The following is a 13,967-nucleotide window of genomic DNA, read 5'->3' on the forward strand; positions in this document are numbered from 1 at the left end:
TGAAGAAAACAACGACAACAAAATCCCATCGAGATTGGCAGCTAAAGTGGGTTGATAGTGGGACTTCCCTGGCAGTCCAGTGGTTAAGACTCCACGCTTCCACTGCAGGGGGCATGGGTTCGTTCCCTGGTAGGGGAACTAAGATCCCTCATGCCGCGCAGCGCAGCCAAAAATAAGAAAATAAGATAAAGCACGTAGCTGGTGATACCCTGATATTAAACCACAGCTCTACTCCACTCTCTGTATGACTTTCCAAACCACCTTCCTTGGCTTTTTTTTTTTTTTTTAAGTCCTTTCCATCTCTAGGTGAACAGAGTACTTTTGAGCCCACAAAGAAAACTCCTCACACCCCTGGGATAAATGGGCACAAATTACCAACTTTCAAAATGCACATAACCTTTAACCTGATTCATTTTCCAAGAACTTATCCTAGCACCCACAGAGCTGCAGGGTACGTATGGAAACAAGGAATTGGAAATAACCTAAATGCCCATCAACAAGGGTCTGGATTAACAGGTGAATCATATACCTCCCACCATGGAAGACCACGCAGCCCTCTAGAAGGACGGGGTCGATCCATGTGTGTCAATACGAAACTGGCTAAGATAGCATTTTAACTAAAAGAAGAAAGATGTTCTGCAGTGTATAGCAGCAGCCCCCAACCTTTTTGGCACCAGGGACCGGTTTCGTGGAAGACGATTTTTCCACGGACCGGTGCGGGGAGTAGGGGGAATGGTTCGGGTGGTAACGCGAGCGACGGGGAGCGGGGATGAAGCTTTGTTCGCTCGCCCACCACTCACCTCCTGCTGTGCGGCCCGGTTCCTAACAGGCCACGGACCGGTACCGGTCCACGGCCCGGGGGTTGGAGACCCCTGGTGTAGAGCATAGTGGGCTATGATATTTACGAAAGACAAAAGGACTGAGAAAAATATGTTATTTTCTCCTGCCTCTTAAAGATGATTATATAAGACACCTGCATAATACAGACATGCAGTTACGTGCATGAACGATGGCTGGAAGAGCACAATGGCTGACTCTGGGTAAGGGAACCGGGGTGGGGAGAAGGCTTACTTCTTACTCTTTATCCTTTAGTGTTATTACTTGTCATTTTCACCTTAGGTCTGCATTTCTCAGTCCATTTAAAAAAATGTCCAGTGGCCCCTTTTGAGGACATACCCTCTGGAGTCGAAGACTCCTTCCTGCGGCTGGACGGCGGGGCGAGCAGGCTCAGGGCGCTGGGCTGGTGCTCGGGCGACCGCACGATGGCGGACATGGCGATCTGCTGCCTGGCGGTGGCCGGCGTGGACGGGTGCGGGTGGTCTGCGGCTTTCCGGTGGGCAGCTGGGGAGAGACGGGTCCAATGCCTTTCGGTTAGCAGGGTCCCCGAGAGGCCCCAACCAAGTGGACCGCCCCAGGGGCTGGCTATCAAAGGCCCGAGACCAAAAGGACACAGAGGGTGCCCAACCGGCAATGCCGAGGATGCCGTGAATCGTTCAGGCGTGGGGGGTCTGGGCTGTCACCACGAGGCTGAACTAGTTTCGGCCAATCTCCTTGAGATCGGTCCTCTGCCTCGTCCACTGCACCTGGCGTCGAGGGCACCCGTACCTTCCTCCCGGGCGGAGCGGAGCTCGATGCGGGTCTTCTGCAGGGCTTCCTCGAGCTCCGCGCAGCGAGCTTTCTCCTTCTCCAGAGCCACCTTCAGCTCATTGTACTGCAGAGGAACCTGTGTGGGCAAAGCAGGGTCCTCTTTCCGTCGACTAAATAAACCCTAGCAATGGAAACAGAGATATCTCCTAACTCCTGGAAATTGGCACTGGGAACTAGTGAAAGGAACTCTGCCTCGGGAGGAGCAGACCATGGGAGCCGGGCGCATACTCACTGCAAGCGGGTTTAGTAAAAATGGCATGTGAAGGGGGAGGGGGGGACCGAGCCACAGCCCCTCCCAGCCAGCTGGAAAAAAATTAGGGGCGTGGAAGTTTTCACCGAGAGGGTCAGAGATGCTTGAATTGCCACCACCTCTTCCTTTAGCATTCCCAAGAAGGAGAGCCATTTCCTGAGCCTTTACCCTCAAAAAATGGAAGTGGAGGATGGAATCAGGAGAGATGGTTCAGAAATCACTCTTGCCTTGAATTTGTCTCATGATGCTTAGTTACAAGACACAGAGATGAGTATTTTTTTTTTTTAAAGGAAGCAAAAAAAAAAAGGACTACTAAAATAATGTCACCACAAGGGGCTTATGCAAAAAGCATGCAAATGGAACATGTATTGTACATGGGAAAGAAAAGTATAACGTAGGGTAATGGGAGTGAAAACTAACAAAAAAATACACGGAAGCACCCTGACTACATCAAGTGACAGATAACAGTCCACTGATAAAATAAGATAGATTCAGTATCATCAGCACAAACAGGCACGGTCACACAGCACACAAGGAAAGCCTCCTCCACAACCACCGCTGCTGCTCTGGTCCCTTCCCGTAAAGAGAACAATGGGACCAAGAGGCCGACCACCTCCTTCAGCCCGCTCCCCAGTATCCTGTCATCAGAAGCCTTCCCTGTACCACCGCTGGTGCTACTCTGGCATCTGGGTGCCTTGGGAAGAAGCTTCAAGCTCCTTAGAGACCTTCTTGAACTGAGAACACAGGACCAAACCTTCAGGCGTTCAGGGAAGCATGCTTTGGGCTTACTGAAAACCTTCCCATGTGTGCCTATGTATCACCCTGTCCATGTGTTTCTTTTGGTCATTGTTTTCAATTTATATGTTACAATTTTAAAGAGATGGAGCTGCACCCCATGGAAGGGACAGCTATCCAGTCAGACACTTTGGGCAGGTCACATCAGCTCTCCGGGTCCCAGTCTCTTCTTGAGCCAATCAGAAGGACTGAGCAGATGATGGCTAGTTTTTCCGGAGTCCCATACACGTGACCTGAGAATCCTTCTACGGCCCCATACCGATGACCTATTAAAACCTCTGGAATCCTATCCCCATGACCTAAGAACCCCTCTCTGTCTAGAATCCCATACAAGTGACCTGTAATCTCTCCAGAGTCCTGTACATGTGAGCAGGGAACCCCTCTGGAGTCCAGGACGCTGACCTGAGTATAAACCTTCCTCTCTGCTACCTTCCCCACCCCAGCTGCCTGGGAAAAAACTATCACTGCCTTCACAGAGGAAGGCATGACAACTTTAAAGGCCATGAACACAGAATAGTGTATTACAGACTCGAAAGTGATAGCTTCTCTTGAAGAGCTATTCTGATGATCCCAAAGCCTCTTTTTCAACCCCAAACAAAACAAGACAACATGCATTTTGTTTTCTCTGATGTTCCTAGGATTAGCTATCCCAGTGGTCTTTACAGAATCACCACAATTGAGCAAAACTGTCAACTCCCCGCTTTTCAAACCCTCTGACCCACCTTTTTCTTTTTAGCAGGTTGGTCCATTTTGGCTTGCAGAAAATCGATGAGTTTGGTTTGTTGAGAAATAGTGCCTTCCATTTTCACCTTTTCATGAGAATAGAGAACCTAAAATTTGTGAAAACGAAAAGCACCTCAGACACCGAAAGAAGTATACTTTTAAACTTGGTACTTTAAGAAAATAAAAAATAAAGTTGTTACAATACTAACATACGAAAAATTCAACCCAAGCTGCACTGGGCCAATCTTTATTTACTTAGTTCTGATCTTACTACCCACCATCCCCCCAAAAAAGACGGACTGAAGTACGGACAGATACGTGAAAAAGCAAAAAATAGCAAATGGCAAGTAGGAGAATCTAGAGGGTGGTCATGATAGAAATTTCCCAGCTTCTCTGAACATTAGAAAATTTTCATAATAAAATACTGGGAAAAGCACACAACATGAAGATACTGCCCATCTGACCAGACAGACGGCTTTTAGCCATCATGCTTTGCCTCTGCAGACAGTTTAAGTTCCCTTTGCCAGTTCTCACCTGAATGTTCTCTAGCTGATATTCCAGATCACTCCTTTCTGTCTTCAGCAGATCAGCCCGATCTAGAGCTTCTTGTAGCCCTTGAGTCAGACGGAAAATATGACTCTTTTGCATGTCCATCTGCTGCTGTAACTTGGCTTGCTGGTGGGGAGAGAGGCAGGACAGGCTTCATACCACACACAAAGCAACGTGCTCCCTCACTGTCCCTATTACAAACTAATTTCAGACATGGCACCAAAAGTTCAGCTCATTCCGGAATGACCAATTGTCTGCTATTCCAAAATGATGCATGTGCAGTTAAAAAGAACTTGCACAGAAATCTCTGATGGCCAGCCACTCACAAGGTGCCCACCACAACAAGAAGTCCAGACTGGTGGGTCTGCCTTCCCAATCAGAGTTGCAGTTAAGGATATTTTGGTACTTCAGAGTACGGGCCATCTGAGTTGACATCTAAGGCAGTGCGACTTAATGCCATGACAGCCACGTTCTTATTTGTCCTTATTTTTTGTTTTTAAGATCTCAATTGCTGTTAAGAGAACTCACTTTGTGATTCTCCGTGTGGAATATACAAAGGGGAGTCAGGGCTTCCCTGGTGGTGTGGTGGATAAGAATCCGCCTGCCAATGCAGGGGACATGGGTTCGAACCCTGGTCTGGGAAGATCCCACATGCCGCGGAGCAACAAAGCCTGTGTGCCACAACTACTGAGCCTGTGCTCTAGAGCCTGCAAGCCACAACTACTGAGCCCACGTGCCACAACTACTGAGCCCGTGTGCCTAGAGCCCATGCTCCGCAACAAGAGAAGCCATGACAATGAGTAGCCCGCGCACTGCAACGAAGAGTAGCCCTCGCTCGCTGCAGCTAGAGAAAGCCCGCGCACAGCAACGAAGACCCAACACAGCCAAAAATAAAAACAAATAAATAAATTTATTTAAAAAAAACAAAGGGTCATAGCACCTCCAACTCAAACAGCGCCTCGTCAGGGTGTGGGACCAACAAGCACACCAATAGCCACAGTCGCAGAAGATATTTCTACCATGTGGGGAGGAAGGAAGATCCCAGGTTCAGTACAAGTGTTGGTAAAACCCAAGGAAAACAAAATTCTATTTAGAATATTGGAAATCGCTTTGTGCTAGAAATCTCTCTCCAATTTTTTTTACAATGGAAGTCAACCAGAAAATAGAGCAGGCTATAAAGATACTGGGTTTATGACTCTCTTTCCTAAAATGCTTCTGTTTCTAAAAAGCAGGAAAGAGCAGCTATCCTGACAAGGCGCTGCTTGATTTCACCCAACCCCTCGGGTCCAATCTAACCACACCACCAGTGGCCCAAATACTCCCTTCCCTGGTGGCCTAGACCCTCTGCGGCCTTAAGGACAGAGGGCTGGTAAAGAGCTATAACCATCACCACGGGAGTTTCCCAGCAGGCGAGGGCAAACCTCGGTGCCCCACGCCCCAGCCGGCCAAAGGCTACTGATGACCTCGGAATCTGCTGAAACCTCGCTACCTTATTTCTCTTCCCTCCACCGATGTTTGTCTTTCCATTTCTACTCCTCACCTGCCCTTCCTCTTGAGAGGCAGCTGATTCCCTGAGGCATCATGGTGTCATGGAAAAGAACCTGGGCTTTAGAACGTTCCAGACCCTGGTTCAAATCCTGACTTTAACTCTTATTAGTCCTGTGACCAGGGGCAGCTCACTGCCTCTCAGACCCTCAGTCTCTTCGTCTGTAAGTGGGGGTAATAACTCCCTTCACTGGGTGACACGCCGAGCACAGTCCCCAGCGTACAGCACATGCTCCATGAATCTTAGCGTTGCCTCCTTCATCCGTCTTTCTTCCCTCCATCCCATTCAGGTGCGCCCCTCTCACTTTTCCATCTTCCTTTCCTGCCCGAACCTACTCCGCCAGCCTCTCCCCATCAGTCCTCCGTAAAGCAAGACACTAACTTATGATCACCTGCCCTGTGTGCATGACCTGGAATTTCTGAATCAAACCACAGAACCCCCTAAAATACAGGGAAAGAAAGAGAGAAAACAGCTAAGATAACCTCCTCCAGGGAGCTATCTGTCCCCTGTAGCACAAATTATTACTTCTTGCAAATTATCCGCTTTAGTTTCTCTCCACTATTTTAGGACAACACTAATTACTAGGCAGGAAGCAGAGAAACAAGTGCTAGGGACAAGAATCTGTTTGGTGACAGCCAGGCCCAAAATATTTCTCTAGAATCAACACATCAACTGTCCATTAGCTTTCCAGGAAATAGGCTACTTATTTACTACAATAGAAAACAAGCGTGACATTTGTGCTCAATGACATGTTTTACAAAACCATTAACCTACTTCCCAGAGAGAGGTAAATGGAGGCTGTTCCCAGTCAGTGTTAGTGTGGAAAGAGGGCGCTAGCCACGTGCTTAGATCTGTTCCCCAATTTTATGAGGGTGACAGGAACCTGGGAGGAAGCACAAAGGAACTAGATGACAGAACGAGAGCGTGAAACAACTCTGGTGGCTGGGAAGATGGATCAAACCAACAAGAGAAGGTTTAACAGGATGGTATTTTTTTAAAAACATCAACTGAATAAAGAAAGATGTTTAAAAAAAAAACTTGTAGAAGGGCTGGTGGTGATTTAACAGATCGATGGGTGTCAGCAGAGTGCTAAAGCCACACAAAGAGCCCGGGTCATTGGCAGAGGTATTCAGAACCCAGAATGGAAGTGGAGATAGCCCACTGTTCTGTGCTGTTCAAACCACAGGGGCTTCTAGAAACTCTCTTCGGAAAGATAAATCTGTCAGAAAAGAACATCCCAAACATGGAGGGACTTAAAGTGTTCCATTTAGAAAAGAGAAGGCAATATGGAGTGGCAAAGCTACAGAGATATCGAATCAGCTGTCACAGAGATGATAAAATAAAAAGTAGTAGTTCTCTCACAGAAGCGTCACAAGGACTATAGGAGTTAATTCATGGAAAGTACTCAGAAAGGCACCTGGCACATAGTACGTGCTAATTAAACATTAATTATTTTGATTACTAGTCAAGTGATTTGATCATTAATCAATATTAACCTCCTACTTTGGTTGGAAATATGAGACTACACCCTGTTTTCAAATGTTTCGATGTTATAGAACCAATGGTTGGAAGTTATAGGCTTTAGTTTACAATAAGAAAGGACTTTCCAAGAGTTACAGTTGCCAGAAAAATGAGCTGGGATGTGTAAAGTCACTCTAAGTTTTGATATTGAGGCCAAGGTTCACCAAGGCCCACCTGTGAGGAGGGCTGGGGAAGGGACTCTCCACCCTGGAGGGGGATTAACTCGACAGGATCAGTAAGTGGGCTCTGAGCTCCGGCATCACTTCCAAGAGACTAACCGTGCCTGTAAAGGGCAGTGTGAGAAAAGCTTCTGAGCCCATTTCTGGCCCGAGAGAAAAGGTCTGGGAGAAAGATCCGTTAGTGCGGTGCAAGGGCTGGGAATTTGCACTAAATGACACAAAAATTCTTTCCAACTCTGAGACACTGATTCTGACCCCATTGACAAGAATCTGCACCTGATGGAGAGGACAGCCAGGCTGAGCCCCCGGTCTCCTGCTTACAGAGGGCCCACCACAAGCCAGGATGCCAGCTGCGTTCCGGACCATAAAGATTGCTCTTAGTTTCCTAATGGTTTCGGCTGTCAGTGAGATCTGCCTCCTATTCAATGGCAGCCAGACATCTGCTCAAAAAGCCCCCTGTGAGGGGCAGAATGGAGAACTGGAAACGTTCCCAGGTAGTTTTAGAAGTGAGAACAAGGGGACTGAATCAGGATTCCAGCCTTCTCTTCCTAGTCCTGCCACTGACTCACCATGTAACCTTGGACCAAAGCACTGAGCTGTTGGGGCCAACGCTCCTCCCTTGGAAGGAAAAGAGGACAGGCGAGATCACTGATTATTTCTGTTCTTCCTGTTTCCAACAGGTGCCTCAAGTGGGGGTGTTGCCTATTCATTCCAGATAAAAGAATGAATCTATCTGACCATCATTCTCTATCTGACCATCATTCTCTATCTGACCACTGGGGTGATTTGTCAATTTCTATTATAATGTTCTTAGTGTCACCTTTGATGAATTTCCCACCCACGTGTGTGTATGTTTGTGTGTAATTGATTTTATTTTAAAACTTTTTGTTGTAAAATATACATAAAATTTACCACTTTAATCATTTTTAATTGCACAGTTCCGTGGCATTAAGTACATTCACATGGTTGTACATCACCACCATCCATCTCCAGAACTTTCCAAAACTCCCACCCATATTTTTTAAAGCCTCATTCTATAAAACATTTTATATTCACCTGCAAAATTTTCACCACACTTTTCGAACTTAATAGCATAGTCATAATATTTCTACCAGCAGAGCCCCTCAGGGGCTACAGGTAGCACACAATAAAACCTCAATTCACCAGAATAGATAATCTGGCTAATTCAACCATCAGGCTCACTATGGCTTAAACAGAACACTCTTGGAGTCCAAATTCTCGTGAAATATCTTTATAAAGTGCATTTGTCCTGATAGGTCAATTCTAATGAACAAAGCCGAATTATCAGTGATTCAACCAAACCAGGGCTTTGGTTGGGAGTGGGAAGTTGTCATCAGTTTAAACAGAGATTTTCAGAATTCTGTTAAAAGGTACAAGGTACAGGAAATAACATAAGGAATGGATTGGTTTAGGAGACCAATTTGAGCTTTTCGTTTTGTGTTTCAAAAGCAGGGCGTCATTTCTTTTAAACCGAATTAACTGGATGTTCAAAAGCCTTCATGAGATTTGGCACTCAGTGTAATCTGATCAGGTCTCTGCCCCGTGCACAAAGCTAATTACATGGTTGTCCTATCAGCCTGCAAATTTCATATACTTTGGACATAAACTTTGTAAAGAAGAATTTAACTCAATATCCATGTGCCTGCATATTTAATAAACTTCCACTTGGCACAGACTCGCTGTGTGCTCGACACGCCATTAAGCACCATTTGGGAGGACACAATGACAAAGAGGACCCCGGCCTTCGTGACACATTCTTTTAACGTGTTAAACACCTTTAAGAAAGTATCTGGGACTTCCCTGGTGGCGCAGTGGTTAAGAATCCGCCTGCCAAGGCAGGGAACACGGGTTCGAGCCCTGGTCCGGGAAGATCCCACATGCCATGGAACAACTAAGCCTGTGTGCCACAACTACTGAGCCTGCGCTCTAGAGCCCGCGAGCCACAACTACTGAAGCCAGTGCACCTAGAGCCCGTGCTCTGCAACAAGAGAAGCCACTGCAACGAGAAGCCCGCGCACCACAACGAATAGTCCCCGCTTGTTGCAACTAGAGAAAGCCCACACGCAGCAACAAAGACCCAATGCGGCAATAAATGAATGAATGAATGAATGAATGATATAATGAAATAAAATTTTAAAAAAAGGAAGTATCTGGTGACCACCTTACTCTTCCTTGAAAATTTCCACTTTGAAATCTGAACGCCTTAATTTGGATCTGCCCACCTGAAGACAACAGATATTCACTTGAGAGTCCACCCGGCTCTATTTACCCGGCGTTTTACACTCACCTCTTCCAGAAGCCTTTGTTTGAGCTCTCGTTCCGTCTCCAGCTTCTGTTGTAAACTTCGGGCGTTCATTTCAAGCATGGCGTGTTTCTTCTCCAGGTCATTGAGCTGGACATTTGGAAAAAATTGGCCGTGATACCACATTTAGTAATGTTAGACGCTAACAACTTTTGCAAATATCCACAAACCTTCTCAGGTAAAGAATAATCAAGTTCTAAAGGTCGGAACATAAATACTGGTTTTTTAAAAGTATATCACAAATGTCCATGTCATAGATAAGCCTTACGTGTGTTATTCTATGAGGAGAGAATATTATTTCTAAGGGATGGGTCATATGTAGAGCAGTGACAAGTTCTAGGAGGATGACTTCTCAAGAATTTATTTATCTGACATGCTTTGGCTGAATTAAATAATCACATTCTGAATGCTTACTATTCGCACAGGATAATATCAGGAGCTTTGGATGAAAGGACAGACAAGCTCTCTCAAGGATCTTACATCAAGTCACAAAGGCAGAGGGTGGCGCCATAACTAGACACGTATACAAATAGTGACTGCTTTGTCAGGTGACGATTTTGATAAGAGGTATGGAGAAGAGAAATTCATCCTGAAAAACCAGTCGTCAAGAGAAGATGGGGTCAGAATGTCTAGAGTCTTAAAGGATGGGTAGGACTTTGCTATAGAATACTTTAAGAACAGTCAGGTAAAAAAAAATATCCTTCAAGCTAAACACAAAAGGGCTCATTTATCTCTAAATAATATATTTACTTTCCTCATGGTCAAATAATATATTTACTTTCCTTATGGTTAAAAAATGGTTAAAAAAAAATAGTAAGCCAACACCAGGAGGGTTCCTGAGTAACAAGCTCTAGCCTTGAATCTGATCATTTTATTTCTATGAAATTCTGGTAAGAAAATAATCACGGATGTCCATAAAGATTTATGTTCATCACAGTGTTATTTATGATGGCAAAAACAAAAAAATAGAAGAAGCTCAAATTTTCAACACAAGCGGAATCATTAAAATAGGTGCTTCTGTGTAATTGATGTTTCTAGAACTACATGTTCAAAAAAGATTCACTAACTCAGGAAAAGCCCCTAGTTATGTGATGTTTAAAAAAATATGTAAAGCTGTTTATATAGTAAGAACCTAAATTTATAAATAAATATTTATATGTATATACAAATTCACCAAGGTAACCGTGATGACAGTTTACCAGTCATTTTTTTCCTTACTTTTCTGTGGTTTCTGTATCTTCCACAATGACCCCAAATAATCACTTTTATAATCATGAAATTACAAAGTTACACAAAATTCAGAGGTTAGATTGCTACTTTATATTATGTGTGTGTGTGCTTGTGTGTGTGTGCAAAAGAGTGCGTATGTATGAGGCTATGCGTACACATGAAATTCCTCGGACCTTTTGTTATCTATAATATTGAAGCACCTATTCGAAATCTCTTTTAAGACTATTAGATAAAAATCTCCAGACACTGGTATGTCACTTTGTAAATACAGAATATGGAGTGTTACGTGGACAGAACACGTGTATTTCCAACGTGAAATACTGAGAACCTGCACCATCCTCAGATCCTATCGTGTCCCTGGACTTAGAACCCAGAGAGGCTGAGGCTTCCTGTCACTGCAGCAACGGAATGAGCAGGAGTCCTCAACACTCCCCACTCCCCAAGGATGTTCGACATTAGATCCAAGAAGGCTTCTAGAAATCAAATGCCAGAAAGCAAGAGTGTTGTGCACGCAGATCAAAATCTCGACCTCAGGGGCCCTGACGGGCAGGTGTGAGGAAGTCACTGACCGACTCTGATACCCTAGTACCTGCCCCCCTCACCCACGCTACTGGCAACAGAGGGCGTCCCACGGGGAAGCATAATCGCGCGACTTTATGAAACATGCTGACCATTGATCCCATGTGACTGTGTGTCAAGCGTACCTGCTAAAAGGAGGTGCACACGTGTATCTAAAGGGCGGGAGGACAGGGGCTGACCTTGTCGGAGAGACTCTCGGCCTTCAGCTTCTGTTCCTTGAGAGCCTGCTGCAGGGCCAGAATCTCAGCCTTGTGCTCCTTCACTGCCAGCTCGACCACCTGGCGCGACTCGGTGATCCGCTGATCGGCCCTCGCCCTGCGGGGAAACACAGGCGCGTTCAGAAGCCCCACCATCGCCGCCCTGCAGAAAGGAAGCTGGTCCAGCTCGGGCCCTGCTAAGCAACCAAACAGACTGCGGGCTGGCGAGATGCCCAACCTGACACCTTGTTCTGAATTATGTCCTGTGTTCTGACCACGTTCACAGAGAAGATGTGACCCACTTTAGGCCCTGGGTAAAAATACTCTTCACAGGTAAAGTTCCTGTGAATATATATGCACTTGGAAAGGCTGAAGGCGATAAGGCATCTTTCCAAATGCAACTGGGCTGGAAGGACGTCACAAGACTGTCACACCCTCCTACGGGAGCGGGAAGGGAATGAGGGCCTGCTGAAGGAACACAGGGTGCAGAGGGCCACACGAGGCCCCATGTGAGCAAACGCTTCCTCTCCTTAAAGTACATGCAAGAGGTGAAGTGTTCCGGGTGCTCCTCAAGAAACTGAAACTTGAACCTGATGGATGTATCAATATCTGTAAATAAGGTGAAAGAATAGAAAAACTGGAAGCAAACTAGAAAAATCACTGCCCCTCCCCCTTTAGGTCTTACGCTCTGCTGCGTCCACACCTGGGCTTGTACAGGCTGCTCCACTGGCAGCTCTCCTTCCCCACCCGACAAACCCAAACCTTACTCAGACTTCAAGGGTAAACTTAAAGGCCATGTCCACCATAGAACCTTTCCCAGTTTCCCTCTCAGAAGCAACCTCTCCTTGCTGTCCCCAAAGCATAAATGTACTCGCCTGGCACAGCCCACTCCCTATTTTAGGCGATAAATAGCTTGATGCATAGTTTATCTCCTCCACTAGACTCTTAGCCTCTTGAAGACAAGAATTAAGAATTATATTTTACTCATTTCGGGTCCCACATAATACCAAAATAGAGGGAGGAAAAAAACGGGGGTGGGTAGCCAAGATCTTTCACAATTGCCCCTGAAAGTATACATGAAATGTCTTCCCAAGCACAGCCTATAATTACACCTTCCACGTGTGATTGTGAATTTCTTGATGCTATGGTCAGATTCCATCCCCAAAACTGTCTCTGAAGGATTCTAGAAACAGCTGGCATAAGAGCTGGACTTGCAGGTGGGAGAGAGGGGGTCTGTGTGAGGGCCGCCAGAACGTATGGTGAGGATGGGGGAGCCCAAGAGTTTGGAGGGAAACAGCAACAGGAGGTCTTCAACCAGCAGCCCCCTTACATCAGCAAGTACCCTGAATGGGAAGATGTCTAAAAAGGGAATATTTTTACCAGTTTCTCTTGAAACTTATAGGTCCTCTTTGTTTCCAGTCTTTTCTAGTTTGATTTAGCACAGATTATACATCCAAGACAGTGATGAGTCTACTTTATGATCAAGCAAATGTGGGAAATACTAAAATGAATCTGATAGAGTCCTACTAAATGATAAATATTTCCAGGTATAGTTTATCTTGCTTACAGAGTTCAGAGTGGACTTCCCTGGTGACGCAGTGGTTGGGATTCCACCTGCCAATGCAGGGGACACGGGTTTGAGCCCTGGTCCGGGAAGATCCCACATGCCACAGAGCAACTAAGCCCGTGCACCACAACTACTGAGCCTGCGAGCCACAACTACTGAAGCCCGTGCGCCCTAGAGCCCGTGCGCCGCAACTACTGAGCCCATGCACCGCAACTACTGAAGCCCACACGCTGCAACTACTGAAGCCCGCGCGTCTAGAGCCCATGCTCCGCAACAAGAGAAGCCACCGCAATGAGAAGCCCGCGCACCGCAACGAAGAGTAGTCCCCACTCGCCGCAAATAGAGAAAGCCCACACGCAGCAATGAAGACCCAATGCAGCCAAAAAAAAGGAGTTCAGAGTACCGCAGGAAGGCAAGTTTCAGAGGAAGGTGATATTAGCGAGGTTATGGAGGAGGGATAGGATTCAGCTGGGCAGACATGAAGCCACGGGGCGAATACCAGCCCGTAGGTGTCTCTGCACAAACTAAGAAAGGCACGTGTTCTTTAAGACTGTTTACTTCCATCTGTTGGTAAACTGTCATACTGACTTTGTTAGCGCAAACACTGCCGCCGTGAGCTGTTAAACTGTCATCATAGATCTTCAAATCTGTGACGTCTTTAGTGCAAAGGCACCCCCAGCAGCACGCAGCACACAACCCTCACACCTGTGACCCCGGCAGGAAGGGAATTCTATGCTGGGAGGACTGTGGGAACGCAGAGAAAAGATACTACCTGAACTTATTTCCTACCAAGAAATGGAAAAAACAAAACCTGTTCTTATAGAGCAGTTGTTCTCAAACTGGGGGTGATTTTGCCCCCCA

General features: G+C 46.1%; 1 protein-coding gene across 5 annotated transcripts in view; it reads right to left on the reverse strand.

Moving 5' to 3' along the window:
• CIT (citron rho-interacting serine/threonine kinase) overlaps positions 1–13,967 on the reverse strand; it is a 168,422-nt gene that overhangs the window by 21,035 nt on the left and 133,420 nt on the right. For 4 of the 5 annotated variants that reach the window (XM_082355799.1, XM_082355797.1, XM_082355796.1 and 1 more), the window contains 6 exons: positions 11,522–11,657; positions 9,519–9,623; positions 3,950–4,090; positions 3,415–3,522; positions 1,606–1,768; positions 1,177–1,341 (listed from right to left, as the gene is read on the reverse strand). In XM_082355799.1, the coding sequence (XP_082211925.1) occupies positions 1,177–1,341; positions 1,606–1,768; positions 3,415–3,522; positions 3,950–4,090; positions 9,519–9,623; positions 11,522–11,657 (818 nt within the window). The remainder of the gene's footprint in view (positions 1–1,176; positions 1,342–1,605; positions 1,769–3,414; positions 3,523–3,949; positions 4,091–9,518; positions 9,624–11,521; positions 11,658–13,967) is intronic. The other variant, XM_082355798.1, reaches the window with a different exon arrangement.

The sequence above is a fragment of the Balaenoptera borealis genome, assembly GCF_965194805.1.
Source record: "Balaenoptera borealis genome assembly, chromosome: 14".
Taxonomy (NCBI): Eukaryota; Metazoa; Chordata; class Mammalia; order Artiodactyla; family Balaenopteridae; genus Balaenoptera; species Balaenoptera borealis.